At 45.0% G+C, this 15,872-nt stretch overlaps 1 protein-coding gene across 2 annotated transcripts in view; it reads right to left on the bottom strand.

The window, feature by feature from the left end:
• Window positions 1-9,257: 9,257 nt before the first annotated feature.
• Window positions 9,258-15,872, bottom strand: part of LOC138279163 (cytochrome P450 2J2-like) — a 157,359-nt gene continuing 150,744 nt past the window's right edge. For both annotated transcript variants that reach the window (XM_069219384.1, XM_069219383.1), the window contains exon 9: window positions 9,258-9,647. In XM_069219384.1, the coding sequence (XP_069075485.1) occupies window positions 9,415-9,647 (233 nt within the window). In that variant the 3' untranslated portion in view covers window positions 9,258-9,414. The remainder of the gene's footprint in view (window positions 9,648-15,872) is intronic.

The following is a 15,872-nucleotide window of genomic DNA, read 5'->3' as shown; positions in this document are numbered from 1 at the left end:
AGTAGTGTAAGTAGTGTTTGGAAGGGATGCTGTTTCTAGTGCGTAAGTAGTGTCTGGTAGGGATGCTGTTTCTAGTGTGTAAGTAGTGTCTGGTAGGAATGCTGTTTCTAGTGTGTAAGTACTATCTGGAAGGGATGCTGTTTTTAGTGTGTAAGTAGTGTAAGTAGTGTTTGGAAGGGATGCTGTTTCTAGTGTGTAAGTAGTGTCTGGTAGGGATGCTATTTCTAGTGTGTAAGTAGTGTCTGGTAGGAATGCTGTTTCTAGTGTGTAAGTACTATCTGGAAGGGATGCTGTTTGTAGTGTGTAAGTAGTGTAAGTAGTGTTTGGAAGGGATGCTGTTTCTAGTGTGTAAGTAGTGCCTGGAAAGAATGCTGTTTCTAGTGTGTAAGTAGTGCCTGGAAGGGATGCTATTTCTAGTGTGTACGCAGTGTCTGGTAGGAATGCTGTTTCTAGTGTGTAAGCAGTGTCTGGAAGGGATGCTGTTTCTAGTGTGTAAGTAGTGTCTGGTAGGGATGCTGTTTCTAGTGTGTAAGCAGTGTCTGGTAGGGATGATTTTTCTAGTGTGTAAGCAATGTCTGGAAGGGATGCTGTTTCTAGTGCGAAAGTAGTGTCTGGTAGGGATGCTGTTTCTAGTGTGGAAGTAGTGACTGGTAGGGATGCTGTTTCTAGTGTGTAAGTAGCGTCTGATAGGGATGCTGTTTCTAGTGTGTAAGTAGTGTTTGGAAGGGATGCTGTTTCTAGTGTGTAAGTAGTGTCTGGAAAGAATGCTGTTTCTAGTGTGTAAGTAGTATCTGGAAGGGATGCTGTTTCTAGTGTGTAAGCAGTGTCTGGTAGAAATGCTGTTTCTAGTGTGTAAGCAGTGTCTGGAAGGGATGCTGTTTCTAGTGTGTAAGTAGTGTCTGGTAGGGATGCTGTTTCTAGTGTGTAAGCAGTGTCTGGTAGGGATGCTGTTTCTAGTGTGTAAGTAATGTCTGGAAGGGATGCTGTTTCTAGTGCGAACGTAGTGTCTGGTAGGGATGCTGTTTCTAGTGTGTAAGAAGTGACTGGTAGAAATGCTGTTTCTAGTGTGTAAGCAGTGTCTGGTAGGGATGCTGTTTCTAGTGTGTAAGTAATGTCTGGAAGGGATGCTGTTTCTAGTGCGAACGTAGTGTCTGGTAGGGATGCTGTTTCTAGTGTGTAAGCAGTGTCTGGTAGAAATGCTGTTTTTAGTGTGTAAGCAGTGTCTGGAAGGGATGCTGTTTCTAGTGTGTAAGTAGCATCTGATAGGGATGCTGTTTCTAGTGTGTAAATAGCGTCTGGTAAGGATGCTGTTTCTAGTGTGTAAGTCGCGTCTGGTAGGAATGCTGTTTGGTAGGGATGCTGTTTCTAGTGTGTAAGTAGCGTCTGGAAGGGATGCTGTTTCTATTGTGTAAGTAGCATCTGGTAAGGATGCTGTTTCTAGTGTGTAAGTAGTGTCTGGTAGGGATGCTCTTTCTAGTGTGTAAGTAGCGTCTGGTAGGGATGCTCTTTCTATTGTGTAAGTAGCGTCGGGTAGGGATGCTGTTTCTAGTGTGTAAGCAGTGTCTGTAAGGGATGCTGTTTCTAGTGTGTAAGTAGCGTCTGGTAGGGATGCTGTTTCTAGTGTGAAAGTAGCGTCTGGTAGGGATGCTGTTTCTAGTGTGTAAGCAGCGTCTGGTAGGGATGCTGTTTCTAGTGTGTAAGCAGTGTCTGTAAGGGATGCTGTTTCTAGTGTGTAAGTAGCGTCGGGTAGGGATGCTGTTTCTAGTGTGTAACCAGTGTCTGTAAGGGATGCTGTTTCTAGTGTGTAAGTAGCGTCTGGTAGGGATGCTGTTTCTAGTGTGAAAGTAGTGTCTGGTAGGGATGCTGTTTCTAGTGTGTAAATAGCGTCTGTAAGGGATGCTGTTTCTAGTGTGTAAGTAGCGTCTGGTAGGGATGCTGTTTCTAGTGTGTAAGTAGCGTCAGGTAGGGATGCTGTTTCTAATGTGTAAGCAGTGTCTGTAAGAGATGCTGTTTCTAGTGTGTAAGTAGCGTCTGGTAGGGGTGCTGTTTCTAGTGTGAAAGTAGTGTCTGGTAGGGATGCTGTTTCTAGTGTGTAAGTAGCGTCTGGTAGGGATGCTGTTTCTGGTGTGTAAGCAGTGTCTGTAAGGGATGCTGTTTCTAGTGTGTAAGCAGCGTCTGGTAGGGATGCTGTTTCTAGTGTGTAAGTAGCGTCTGGTACGGGTGCTGTTTCTAGTGTGTAAGTAGCGTCTGGTAGGGATGCTGTTTCTATTGTGTAAGTAGCATCTGGTAGGGATGCTGTTTCTAGTGTGTAAGTAGTGTCTGGTAGGGATGCTGTTTCTAGTGTGTAAGCAGTGTCTGGTAGGGATGCTGTTTCAAGTGTGTAAGTAGTGTCTGGTAGGGATGGTGTTTCTAGTGTGTAAGTAGTGTCTGGAAGGGATGCTGCTTCTAGTGTGTAAGTAAGCGTCTGGTAGGGATGCTGTTTCTAGTGTGTAAGTAGCGTCTGGTAGGGATGCTGTTTCTAGTGTGTATGTTTCTAGTGTGTAAGTAGCGTCTGGTAGGGATGCTGTTTCTAGTGTGTAAGTAGCGTCTGGTAGGGATGCTGTTTCTAGTGTGTAAGTAGCGTCTGGTAGGGATGCTGTTTCTATTGTGTAAGTAGCATCTGGTAGGGATGCTGATTCTAGTGTGTAAGTAGTGTCTGGTAGGGATGCTGTTTCTAGTGTGTAAGCAGTGTCTGGTAGGGATCACTGCTAGGGATGCTGTTTTGAGTGTGTAAGTAGCGTCTGGTAGGGATGCTGTTTCTAGTGTGTAAGTAGTGTCTGGAAGGGATGCTGCTTCTAGTGTGTAAGTAGCGTCTGGTAGGGATGCTGTTTCTAGTGTGTAAGTAGCGTCTGGTAGGGATGCTGTTTGTAGTGTGTATGTAGTGTCCGGAAGGGATGCTGTTTCTAGTGTGTAAGTAGTGTCTGGTAGGGATGCTGTTTGTAGTGTGTATGTAGTGTCCGGAAGGGATACTGTTTCTAGTGTGTAAGTAGTGTCTGGAAGGGATGCTGTTTGTAGTGTGTATGTAGTGTCCGGAGGGATGCTGTTTCTAGTGTGTAAGTAGTGTCTGGTAGGGATGCTGTTTCTAGTGTGTAAGCAGTGTCTGGTAGGAATGCTGTTTCTAGTGTGTATGTAGTGTCCGGAAGGGATGCTGTTTCTAGTGTGTAAGTAGTGTCTGGAAGGGATGCTGTTTGTAGTGTGTATGTAGTGTCCGGAAGGGATGCTGTTTCTAGTGTGTAAGTAGCGTCTGGTAAGGATGCTGTTTCTAGTGTGTAAGTAGTGTCTGGAAGGGATGCTGTTTCTAGTGTGTAAGCAGTGTCTGGTAGGAATGCTGTTTCTAGTGTGTATGTAGTGTCCGGAAGGGATGCTGTTTCTAGTGTGTAAGTAGTGTCTGGAAGGGATGCTGTTTGTAGTGTGTATGTAGTGTCCGGAAGGGATGCTGTTTCTAGTGTGTAAGTAGCGTCTGGTAAGGATGCTGTTTCTAGTGTGTAAGTAGTGTCTGGAAGGGATGCTGTTTCTAGTGTGTCAGTAGTGTCTGGGAGGAAACAGGTGTCTGAAGAGCATGCAGTGTTTTGAACAATTGGTCTCAGTCTTACTGCTAAACGGTGTCAACTGAATCTTGCTGAATAGTTCAAAATGTTTAGATTTATGTTGAAGCCTCAATGCAATTATACACCTACTCAACACAATAACTAATTTATAAATTCCATTAATAAAATGCATGTGTATTATGAAATTAGCACGCCACTGGTGATTCTCTATAACCACATCATCTATCAAAGATTTTGTAGAAATTGTATTTTATTTTTGACAAAGAAAAACAGATAACTGTTACAGACACACTATTCTCCAAAAGTGTACATAAGCATCCGGGTGTGCAGAGAGCATTGTGAAAAAGACACACACATTAAACTAAATTCTGGGGGTGCGTTTAGTCATTCCATGTCCCTAGATATGAATCATAATCCCCGCACACCTTCACTAAGAGAATGGTATACTTGGCAGCGTCGAAGAGCCTGGCACACCGAGATGCTGTACACCCACAACAAGGCAATCAATAATTTTAATATCCATTTGAGCTTAAACTTTCACAGTGTGCAAACACTAATATTACACAAAGACTAGAATCAATACATTTTAATTACATAAAGCGTTCTGAGTGAGAGTATTACTTCAAAGAATCTTCCAGACTCAGAGGATGAGTTAATGCCAACTTTTTTCCCCTTCTCTTTCCACCCTGGCATCTTTAGTAATTAGTGTTCACTCCGTGAATGCCAGGATGACAAAGGAGGGGGTTTGTACCTGTTTCCATTGTACCATAGAATCCTGCATATATTACCAGGATATCTGACTGCAAATACTGTGCAAACATATCATATCCAGAATATCGACTGCTCAATATTATTGAGTATATTTCTGCTCCATGGGATCTATATTGATAGTCATAAATGCATGAATGATCTTCCACCGCGTATGTGCACCTGGAAGCTCATAGAATATAGAACAGGGTGCCAAAGACCCATGGAATTAATTGCACCTGGTAACAGTCCATCAGAAGTAGAATTATTTCTGGAACAACCAAACGGCTTTAACCTGGCAACATTTTAAAACTAAATTGCAGGTGTAAGGACAGGTTAAAAATGTGAAAAGAGCCAAAACATTGTACCCTCAGAGAGTTCAGTTGCAAACGGAGTGAATAGGACTCCTGTCCTGTAAGAAAACAAGGACATTTCTCTACCCATGATCCTCTGCGCTGGCAGTTTGTCTCACCCACGCAGTTCTCTTTTCCAGCTCCGGTGTGAAGGGTCTAAGAGCACATGTGAGGTTTTATACCTCTGTTTTTTTCTGCAAAATTATCCTCTTTAGACAATTCTTGATTTACACTCGACAGAGTGTGACCATTTATTTGCCACATTAGGGTACCCTTTTTCTTCTGAAAATGCCATCACTTTTTGAAGTGTCTTCGAGTGGTAGGTAGAAAGCAGCCTCGAGGTCTGTGTGGTATCTCTCATCTCATTTTTGTAAATATTTCTTGGCATTTTCACAAATTACATCAAGTCTCATCCATGACAGTTGCAGCATGGTTTTAGCACTGAGGTGTACAATGATAACTCTATCAGAGTCATGACAACTGCCTTCTGGCCGAGTAACTATGGCAGCGTACTTGAATGTGTGTCGTCCCAGGGGCAACAAGAGACTGTGGAGACCACGACCATGCACTCGGCCTACGTGGCGCCATGAGTATACAGATGCCAAAAGGGTAACATCACAAAGAACATCTAATATTAGGGGGATGGGAGCACTCTGTCTCACATCACAGCACAGTTCGCCCCTTTGCATTGTGGTAAATGCAGTACAAAGTTTGCACTTACTTGAATATTAGCTGTAGTTTTCCACCAGAGTTGCTGCAGATGGTGCTGTACATCTCTAGACACATGTGTTTCTGGATTTTATTTTTCATCAGCCTACCAGTGCCCCTCATTTAGGACCCTTGGTTTGTAACAATGAGGCAAGGGGTTCCATAGCCAGTGCAAAAATTATACGGGACAGGGAGCCCCCCTGACAGGTATCTCTTCTTATTGCAAACTGGTGTGATATCTGGTGCCCCGTCATCATCCTGGTTTTCGGCTCCATAAAAGCAATTTGACCCACATGACCCACCTATGGAACTCAGGAGCCAGCTGTAAGGCCTCCAATACCAGTATCAAACAGGAACACCTGAGGGTGTCAGGTGCTTTCTCAAGATTCAAGGTCACAGGGAGGTTTGCATTCATTTCCTAGGTGCCCATGATGTGACACAACCGACGTGTATTATAAAAAGTCGCCCACTGGGGAATAAACCCACATTTGTCTATGTGAACTAGCGATCGAAGCAATGGGAGCAACCTATTGGCAAGTAACTTGCTCAGAATTTTATAATCAGTGTTTAACATTGATAACGTGTGATACAACCTCCATTAAAGGGGATCCCTGCCAGTCTTAGATAACACTACTATGACAGCTTCTCGTAGAGAATCAGGCAATATCCCACATAGGTGCACCTTCTGGTAAGCCTCAAGCAATTTGGGAGCAAGGGACTCCCTGAACATGTCATAATATTCCACAGGTGGACCCATCCATCCCTGGAACCTTATTCTGGGTCTATTTTGCTGCTTTTATCTCCTTGATTTGCAGTGGCTGCTGCAATTTCTGCAACTGGACAGGCGTCAGGCGAGGCGGGGTGTGTGCACCCATAGAGTCTCTAACATGCGGCGGAGGAAGTCCAGTTGTGGTGGGGTGAGGGTCTGGGGGTGTGCACAGCTTCTCAGAGTACTGAACAAAGGCGTTGTTAATGGTGCCTTTGTTTTGAACCGTGTTACCCGCGGGATCACGGATGGCTCCTAGGAGAGTTTGTGGTCCTGTTGACTGCAAGCCACACCAAGGTGCACCCTGGCTTGTGACCGTCCGCATGCTGGTGAGACAGTGCGGCTTCATAGTCTATATCTATATCTCTCACAGTATTTATTTAATTGGTTTTTATATAGCGCGGACTTTACCCGAAGGTGTCAGAGTGCTTCACAATAGGCAAAGTAAAGATACAAGAGGAGAGGAATTACAAGTGAGCCTGATACAAACGCAAACGTTACATTACAAGAGGCAATGCGAAAGGAGAAAGTGACGTGTGCAGGTTACAAGAGCAAATAAAGTACGAGTAGAGGAAAAAAAAAAGAAAAAAATAGCAATAAATGGTAGACACTCAAAACACTAAAACAATAGTTACGTTACATGAGGCAGTGGTGGCCGTTGTGCATGTATCAAAAGCAAACAAGATAAAAGAGGTAGCAAATGATACGTTGTAAAAGGAAAGGTGCCGTGTGCATGATACAAAAGAGAACAAAATACAGGTAGAGGTATAAAACTGCACTAAATGGCAGACACTCAAAACACAAAAACACCCTGGGAAGGCACTTCTATAGGAATGGAGAACAGAATTTCCTATAATGGAAGGACTTCCTTCAGAAAATAGAGGGCTTGAATTAAATTTGGAAGTGTCTTTGAAGGAGGAGAGCTTTGAGGTCAGTTTTGAAGGCCTGGGAAGAGGTGGTGGTCCGAAGCTGAGGCGGAAGTGAGTTCCAGATTCTCACTGCGTTGCCTGAAAAGGATTGGGCCATCGATCTTTCCTTCTTGAAAATGGGAGGTTCAAGCAATAACTTTTCTGCATTACGTGATGGTCTGGAGCCCCCAGAGAGTTTCAGTTTATTCACCAGGTAGCGAGGGGAGGAGGAGTGCAAGGCTTTGTGGGTGATACATGCAGTTTTGTAGATAGATCTTGCCTCTATGGGAAGCCAACAGAGGGTGGATAAAATGGGTGTAATGTGGTCGCTTCTTTTGGCCCCATATATGAAACGAGCTGCTGAATGGAGAATAGACTTCAGGGGGGAAAGGTGGGATTTGGGAAGGCCAGTAAGAAGAGAGTTGCAGTAGTCCAATCTGGAGAGAACCAGCGATTGGACCAGGGTTTTAAGGTCGTGCTCCGGGAAGAAGCGACGAATTCCCCAAAGAAGGCGCAGTTGGTTTCGAGCAGACTTTGCAATGGAGTCGATGTGGGCGACAATCACTGTTACCGCTTCAATTTCAGTGCTCCTAGTTCTGTACACTGTGTTGTAAAGAGAACTTGGCTTCCTAATATAACATAATAGCCAATTCTAATCCCTGGGACCCCATTGGGCCTTCATTCTCGGCAAAATAATGAAGTAGGCGTGTACTGAGGATGTCCCTGTAGGCCGCGTCAAGTAGGGCCTCCATCCTCAGGTGCCACATCGGGATCGAAGCGCGCACCCCGCCCCCCCAGCCGAACGTGACCTTCAGTCGACTCCAGTCTGAGAGTCTCTGGCCCAGATATTCAGAGTTGTGTACTTTAAGCCAGAACTCTACATTACAGAAACCGTTGTGAAATCCGGTGTGTACCCGGTGTCCTGGGCCAGCGCCATGGCAATCACGTCATTTTAATGCTCCTTCGGGCATTGATCACTGATGAAAGATAATAAGCGGTATGCAGAGGGGGTGCAAAGAGTCAACTGTGTGTTCCCGTCTATTGGGTCATTTGCAGTATCTGCTTGAGTTTGCCTAGTTCCCGAGGGGTTCAATGCGGGTCCCGCGCATCCCCCCCTCGCTATGGCCTCAGGGCAATGGCTAGCAGCGCAATGGTCACAAAAGAAGAAGCGGCTGTTGGGCCCTCAATGGGATAGTTCCTTCAACCAATATCTGTCTACAGCCTTGTCTCGTGGCCTAGCCCCTCAGCCGGGCTTCTCAGGATCCAGCAGGCCCTCGCCCTGGTGCTTTGGATGTCCCTCCCTACATCGCAGTCCCACTGGCAGCCCGGCTGTCCTCCCCAGGTGTGACCGGGCCACAACTCTGCGGCAGATGCAGCCAGGGACCAAGGCATAAGCATTGTCAACGATATGAACTGCAAAACAATACACACAAAATACAGAAACAAGCCTTCGATCAAACATGCACACAAATGATAACACATTTTGGGGGTCATTCTGACCCTGGCGGTCTTTGACCGCCAGGGTCGCGGATGACGGAAGCACCGCCAACAGGCTGGCGGTGCTTCATTGCCCATTCTGACCGCGGCGGTAAAGCTGCGGTAAGAAAACCGGGGCCGGCGGTTTCCCGCCGTTTTTGCCCCGGCTTGGCGAATCCGCCATGGCCACTTGCATGGGCAGTGCAGGGGCCCCCTAACAGGGCCCCATGAAGCTTTTCACTGTCTGCTTAGCAGACAGTGAAAAGCGCGACGGGTGCAACTGCACCCGTCGCACCGCCGCAACACCGCCGGCTCCATTCGGAGCCGGCTCCTGTGTTGCGGCCCTCATTCCCGCTGGGCCGGCGGGCGCTAACTTGCTTAGCGCCCGCCGGCCCAGCGGGAGTGTCAGAATGGGGGAAGCAGTATTTTGGCCGCGTGGCGGCCAAATGGCACTTCCTGCCTGGCGGGCGGCAACTGCCGCCCGCCAAAGTCAGAATGACCGTCTTTATATAATTTGCAATCAAAAAAAAAAAATATATATATATGTTCATAGGAAGGTTGGAGCTTTTCTAAATTCAGTTGAAGCTACACATCGTCCGTACTGTATTCTGTATAAGGCACCTGCACTGCTCCCACAAATCAATCTGAGGATACTATTTAAATTTTTAGACTCCAGTTCCAAATCACTTGACAATTACAGTATGTTTTAAAATTTTCAATTGTACATTTCCCCTTTATTTATATACACTTTATTAATCTGTTATTATTAGTTAATTTTCTAAGCTGTCATAAACCCCCTGAGGAGGCTTCGCTAACCCACAGGGGTTCCCGGACCACAGGTTGGGATCCACTGGTCTAAGGGACTCAAGTTAGATGCAAGTGACCGTCTGCTCAGGGTCCTCTGCAGAGTGGTGACTCAGGTCCCACCTTGGAAGAGCGCGGATTTGATACGGCAATGGATGCAACGTGGTTCCCATGATGAAGTCTAGGTTGACCGTCTTCACTCCTTCAGGCAGGTGGAACGTAAAGTGTCGTAGAAGACTGGAGAAGAAGATGAAGAGCTCAGTCCGCCCCATCTGCTCTCCCAGGCAGGCGCGATGCCCTGCAAGAAGAATTGGAAACCTTGGTTGGATCCCTTGTGAGAAGTGATAGGCTGAGATATCAGGGTCTATCTGAAATGGATAGTGACTTCTATCTTGGTATATGATTTCAGAGTACCATGCAACAAGACATGTTATTTGTGGTTTCATTACCTCTGCGCAGTTAATTAATTAAATGGAAATACAAATGTTGTGGGTGAAGACAATGCGAAGGGAGAACAAATAAAAAGGCATAAGGAGATAAAAGTAACCAGAAATAGTTGAAGTTAAGGAAAAGAGTAGAAGGACATAGTTTACCAAGTATTGGCAAAGATTGTTGATCTCGGTTTTTGTGTGATGAACCTGTGGTCAGAGAACATTGTTGATGGAACTAGTGTGTACTAGAAGGCGTTAGGAGATTTGCATTGTTTATTTTAGAATTTCACACAGGGATGGGGTGGATGAGTGTGTGAAAAACATCTTATTCATCAATCAATTTTTCGAAATTGCCATTTAAAAAAAAAAGACAAACATGAAAGGATGAGTTAGAGTAAAAGGCTACATATATGTTAAGGTATTTATTACAATGCATTTAAGACACACAACTTGCGTTCTTGTCGGGCAGCCCCTCAGTGGCAGCTTGTGTAATCAGGGGTGAAGAGCAGTGCTTTAAATGGGGGGAAAAATGAAGGTACTCATCAAATCTGGTTTTAGGGGCTGGGGCGCGGAAGCTGGTTTATGAGTGGGGCTTTGGAGAGGTAGGGTTCTGTGATGGAGGCATTATAGAAGTACAAGGATAGAGTAACATTGTCCTGTGTAGAACACAACTCAGCATGCCCTATGAACTTAAGCCCATACCCTTTCGGTTCAGTGAAGATCAAACAACACCAGCACATACAAGACCACATAGAACAGGTCAGCAGCACCAGGCTTCTCCAGGGTGATGTTGTGGGTCACTGTTTGCCACTCACAATTATTAAGATAGTCCTATACACTATGGCCCTCATTATGATATGGTGGTAAAAACCGCCTACCGCCGTGGTGACGGCAGCCAAAAGACTGTCGCCATGGCTACCAGCCATCAGCCGGATTATGACCACAGCCAGATTTCTGCCAGAAGGATGGTGGAAATCGGGCTGAGGTTATGCCGGCGGATGGCAGTAGGGTGGTGCTGCTGGCAGCAGCAGCGCCACGCCAGTAGGCCGCTGCAGATCGTATCATGACCCATGATACGGCCTGGCGGTGTTCTGCTGGCGGACGCTGCTGATGGCAGCAGCGCCTCGTCCCATCTCCTGCCAGAGGACCCTCTGACATCAGGTAAGTCGGGTGCTCCGACAGGGGTGTTGTGTGTGTGTGGGGGTGTGTGTGTGTGTATGTCTGTGCGTGCGTGTATGCGGGTGTGTGATGCATGTTGTATGTGTGTGCATGTATGGATGTGTGAGTGTGTGTATGTTGTGTTGTGTGAATGCACGTGTGCATGTCAGTGTGTGTGGATGTGTGTGTGTCATTTATGCAAAGTAAGTGGTGCCGGAACAAAGTTCAGGGTGTGTATGCTGCCATCAGTGTCACATCTCTCAGGTCAGAGGGATTGTGAAAAAGCCAAGAACCGCTCAAAAACAAGTGTATCAAACAAGCCACACCTATTCAGGGTAAAAGTAGTAACGTGGTGGTACGTAACTGGTGGTGCGCTGTGCTGTAGCACCCTGTCATTTAGAAAGAGCATATTTTGCAATGACATGACCTCTAAATTTGCAGAGTCAGTTTTACTCATAAACCTGTACAGCGCACCAAGGATAATGTGTGGAAATCGGATTCCAGTCAGTACTTGGACAAGGTGCCATGAGCCTGAATGCAAGAAGTAAATGGTCCCCTGCACTGTTTGAGCTGTGAAATGCGGCAGTAATCTGGGTTTGGTAGCCCCCACCGCCACCCTGACACACAGCAGATACAGTACAGGCAGCAGTTCAAGCTTAACTCACACACAGAGCAGATACAGCGCATATGCGGCAGCAGTGCAAGCTTCCCTCATACACAGGAACAGTGTAAGTTTCCCTCACACACAGCAGATACAGCACAGGATGCAGCAGTGCAAGCTCGCCTTACACACAGCAGATACAGCACAGGCATCAGCAGGGCAAGCTTCCCTCACATACAACGGATACAGCATAGCAGCAATGCAAGCTTCCCTCACACACAGCAGATAGAGCACAGGCAGCAGCAGTGCAAGCTTTCCTCACACACAGAAGATACTGCACAACAGCAGTGCAAGCTTCCCTCGTTGAGAATCTACAAAGCAAGCTTCCCTTACAATAGGAACAGATACAGTGTAGTCAGCAGGGCAAGCTTCCCTCACACACAGCATATACAGCACAGGAGCAGTGCAAGCTTCCCTCACACAGAAGGTACAATGCAGGCTTCGCTCACAGAGAAGGTACCATGCAAGCTTCCCTCACAAGGATGGTACAATGCAAGACTTTTGAGGACCCCCACTAAGTCATTAATGGAATCTGGGGACCTCCCACGAGTAATTACTTAAAGCCGGGAACCTCGTTCTATGCAGTATCGATCATTTGAACGCAAAGCAATGTTCAAAAATACTGAAAAAAGCATTCATCAAACAAATACACAAATCATGACACATTTTATTTAATTTGCAAACACATATAAATAAAACAAAATTTAATTTTAATAGAAAGTTTGGAAGTCAGTAAGGTTTCTTCACAGTGGATTTTGCCAATGTTTAGAAGCATCAAAAATCGACTGAGACGCACCTGAAAGAGAGTATATAACCCTGTTTCCCAGGTCTTTATGGTTATGTGATAGAGAATATGGACGGTAGGGAAGCATTGGGCATTGGATACATAAAAGCGTATGTGAATTACACAAGAATATAGGGTTTGTAATCTACTAAGGGCATGTAATCTCTGATGGCTCAATAAAGAATAAAGCCCCATTCTGCTTTTTATTTTAAATTTGATTTATAACACAGGAAGACATATGTGTTATAGTAAAACGTAGTGTTGCAATCCAGCTGCTCCAAGCCGTGTACACAAGGGAGGGGGTTGAGGGTAGACAAGCAAGGACAGGTTTGAGATGCCTGACAGGCACTGGACACCTTCACTGAAAACACACACACACACACACACACACACACAAACCACACACACACACACACACACTGCACACACACACACACACACAACACACACACACACACACGGGCACACACACACACACACTGCACACACACACTACACACACACACACACACAAACACACAAACACACACACACACGTGCACACACACACACAAACACACACACACACGTGCACACACACACACAGGCAGGATGCTGATTAACAGTTACAAAGTGTCTTGTTGATTGCTGGTGGTAGAGGGAGGGATGTCCTTGAGCTCAAAGAAGTGGGTGGAGGGTGACAAGCTGTTGGATTTTAGATATTCACAGGGGTCATCATGCATGCAAAAATGCCTATTCTTCAAAAGTAGTTTGATTTAGAGACTGAAAACTGTATACATGGCTGCTAAGCAGACTTTTAAATCACCAAATATACCGCCACACTTAACAAATATTTGGCCTTTCCACTGGCTGCTTTTATTAATTAGTTCAAAGGAAGCCATTTTCCTGAACACGGCCTCGCATTTCTCCAAGCTATGTGTGCATCAAGTTTGTTTTGTCCTCAATACCTGGAAGAAATGTCAGAGTGTGAAATACTCCTGTCTGCAGGCTTTGGCACAAGGAAATTGCAACAATGAAATCTGCAATTTTTTTTCTTAAGTTGTAGAGGCAGACAGCTTTCCTGTACATGTCTAGATCAGAATAACAACCGGGGCACCTTATTCAAATTAAATGAATTGCCGCTAGTTTTCACTGTGCATCTTCATCAGGGTAAACTGATCTCCTCCCCAGGATGGAACTGTGAGACTGCACCAGTCTGATGGAATTTCATTTTATTTAAGTGATGTTATGGGGTCGTGTTTATAATAGATGGTCAAGTAAAAGAGCAGCGATAGAGTCTACAACAAGTCACAACTATCGGCCCAACCCTCCCGGCTCACAAGCAGTACCTCACCAAAACGCAGACAGCAAAGGTGATTTCTGGCAGCCTTGCGCATGGACTCTAGATTAGACCTCTCAGGGAAGTTGTGGTGGAACGGAAGTCACCCTTTTCTCTCATTTGCAACAAGTCTCATCCACACACAGGTAATGAAGGAGATGCAGGAGAGTTTTCATTATGTTTATGGAAAATACTGCAATCTACAACAAAATGCATGAGCTGCAATGATTAGGATAATGAACAGTAACAGAAGCAGAATTGTGAAGATGAGAGTTGTGAATATAAACATACCTTACAGTAAACATTAGATATAAAATTCCTAATCAAGAAAGCCTAATTCTGTACCCTAGTGAGAGCTAGGTCTGATAAATCTACTTTGCCAGTACCATGTCCATGAGAAGCGCCCCACAAACCTTGTAACCTTGGAATGAGGTCTCTAGGTCAGACTTCATGGTGACACAAAGGCTGAGTTCTGCAGCAAGGTGGCGTTCAGCGTAGATGGCATCTGGAGAAACCCCTCTAATGACCTTGTCTGTGTGAGGTGCATTTATACAGAGCATGTAGGATCCCTGATGCAGGTGTGTTCCTAAACAACTGATAATGTGGCAGACTTGTTGTCTGCAATTGCATAAACTATCCTAACAAGTGCGCATGATGTTTCTATCACATGTAAGTGTGAAAGGGACATGATAACAATACCTACGTGTATCACTGAAAGTGACACCAATTATGACGCCTTCTCAGAATGGCACTGATAATAAAAATCAAAACATTTCTTATAAAATGTAAGCACATGGCAAAAGCTAGAAGAAATAATAACATAAATGAAATAAAACACAGCATGCTAAGTGGTTAAAAGGTTGCTAGGTGACGGGGGCACAGGCCTGCAAGCCAAAGGCTAAGATGACTTATGTGTCCCAAGGGGAAATTAAAATGAATTCACCACAGCAGCGATCAGTAGGTATAGAAATTAATCCATCCTTGAAAATAAGATGGCTCAGTGGCTAACATGCTCTAGTAAGGTCATATAATCAAATCACGGCAAGGCCTGCTCAGCCTTTTATACTTCTAAGGTACGTAAATTCTGTAGAATTAAAGGCACTTGGAAATGTCATTTCCTTTCTGCTGTTACTCATGCGGCACTTTTTTCTATAGGGAATCTCTTTGTTCTCTTGTCTCCAAAGAAAACATAGCTCGGGTCAGCAGGGCACATCCAGGTGCCTCTGGAAATAGCACTGGAGAAGCAACCTGATCTCACTCTTTGATTGCACAACAAATGTGACCAGATAAGATTTACAGTCTAGTTTCCAGCACTGCTGGAAAAGACAAGTACTCCTCTCCAGTGCTACAGATGAAAGATCAAAGTAGTTCCTGAAAACATCTTAACATGGTGAGCAGAGTATTTAGATAGTAGTTGGTCCAATCTCCTGGGAGGAGACAAAACAGAAAAAAGGTGGGACAAAGAGTGGGATTGATTACTCAGTAGCAAGAAAGGACTTTTAAAGGACACTGGTATACACAAATCACAGTAGCTGGGTGGAGCTGAACCTCACAAACCATCTACAACAGATCGCTAAGCAGCAGCACAAACTCTGTCTAGGCTCAAACTAAAAACTAAAATTAAAGATATCTTTTTTCATCCTTTACATTCTTAACTCTAGTGTGGTTATTTTGGGGGGTACTGCAGCACCTCCACACTCTAGCACATATTTTGCTTTCCGGGAGAAAGGTTAACACAAATGTAAAAACAAAATCAGTACAACAATACCTGAAGCAATTGTGCGCACCTGCATTGGCCTCACTCAAAGTGATCAACGTACATTTTGTAACCCCTAATGACCTCTGCAGCAGGCACTGGAAGGACGTGGGCCTCAGCATGGACGTTAATTCACCGAATTGCCCGGGGGAACAGAAGTCACATTAAACCCCTTTGACCTACACTTTCACTTATGCACACATACTTACACATGCACACAAATTCACACTTACATACAGTCTCACATAAACAAACTCTCAACCCCACGCACGCACACAACATACATTTAAAGTAATTTTTTACTGACCTCAGCTGCCATAGAAGGGAATATTCCAGCTAAATTTACTACACTGATAGTGAATAATATATTATTATTCACTATTGGTTTAATGAAAAAATGACAGAGAACCAAGAG

This window comes from Pleurodeles waltl, unplaced genomic scaffold (genome assembly GCF_031143425.1).
Source record: "Pleurodeles waltl isolate 20211129_DDA unplaced genomic scaffold, aPleWal1.hap1.20221129 scaffold_69, whole genome shotgun sequence".
NCBI lineage: Eukaryota > Metazoa > Chordata > Amphibia > Caudata > Salamandridae > Pleurodeles > Pleurodeles waltl.
Note: the sequence above shows the minus strand (reverse complement) of the source record. Positions and strands in the feature narration are given on the sequence as shown.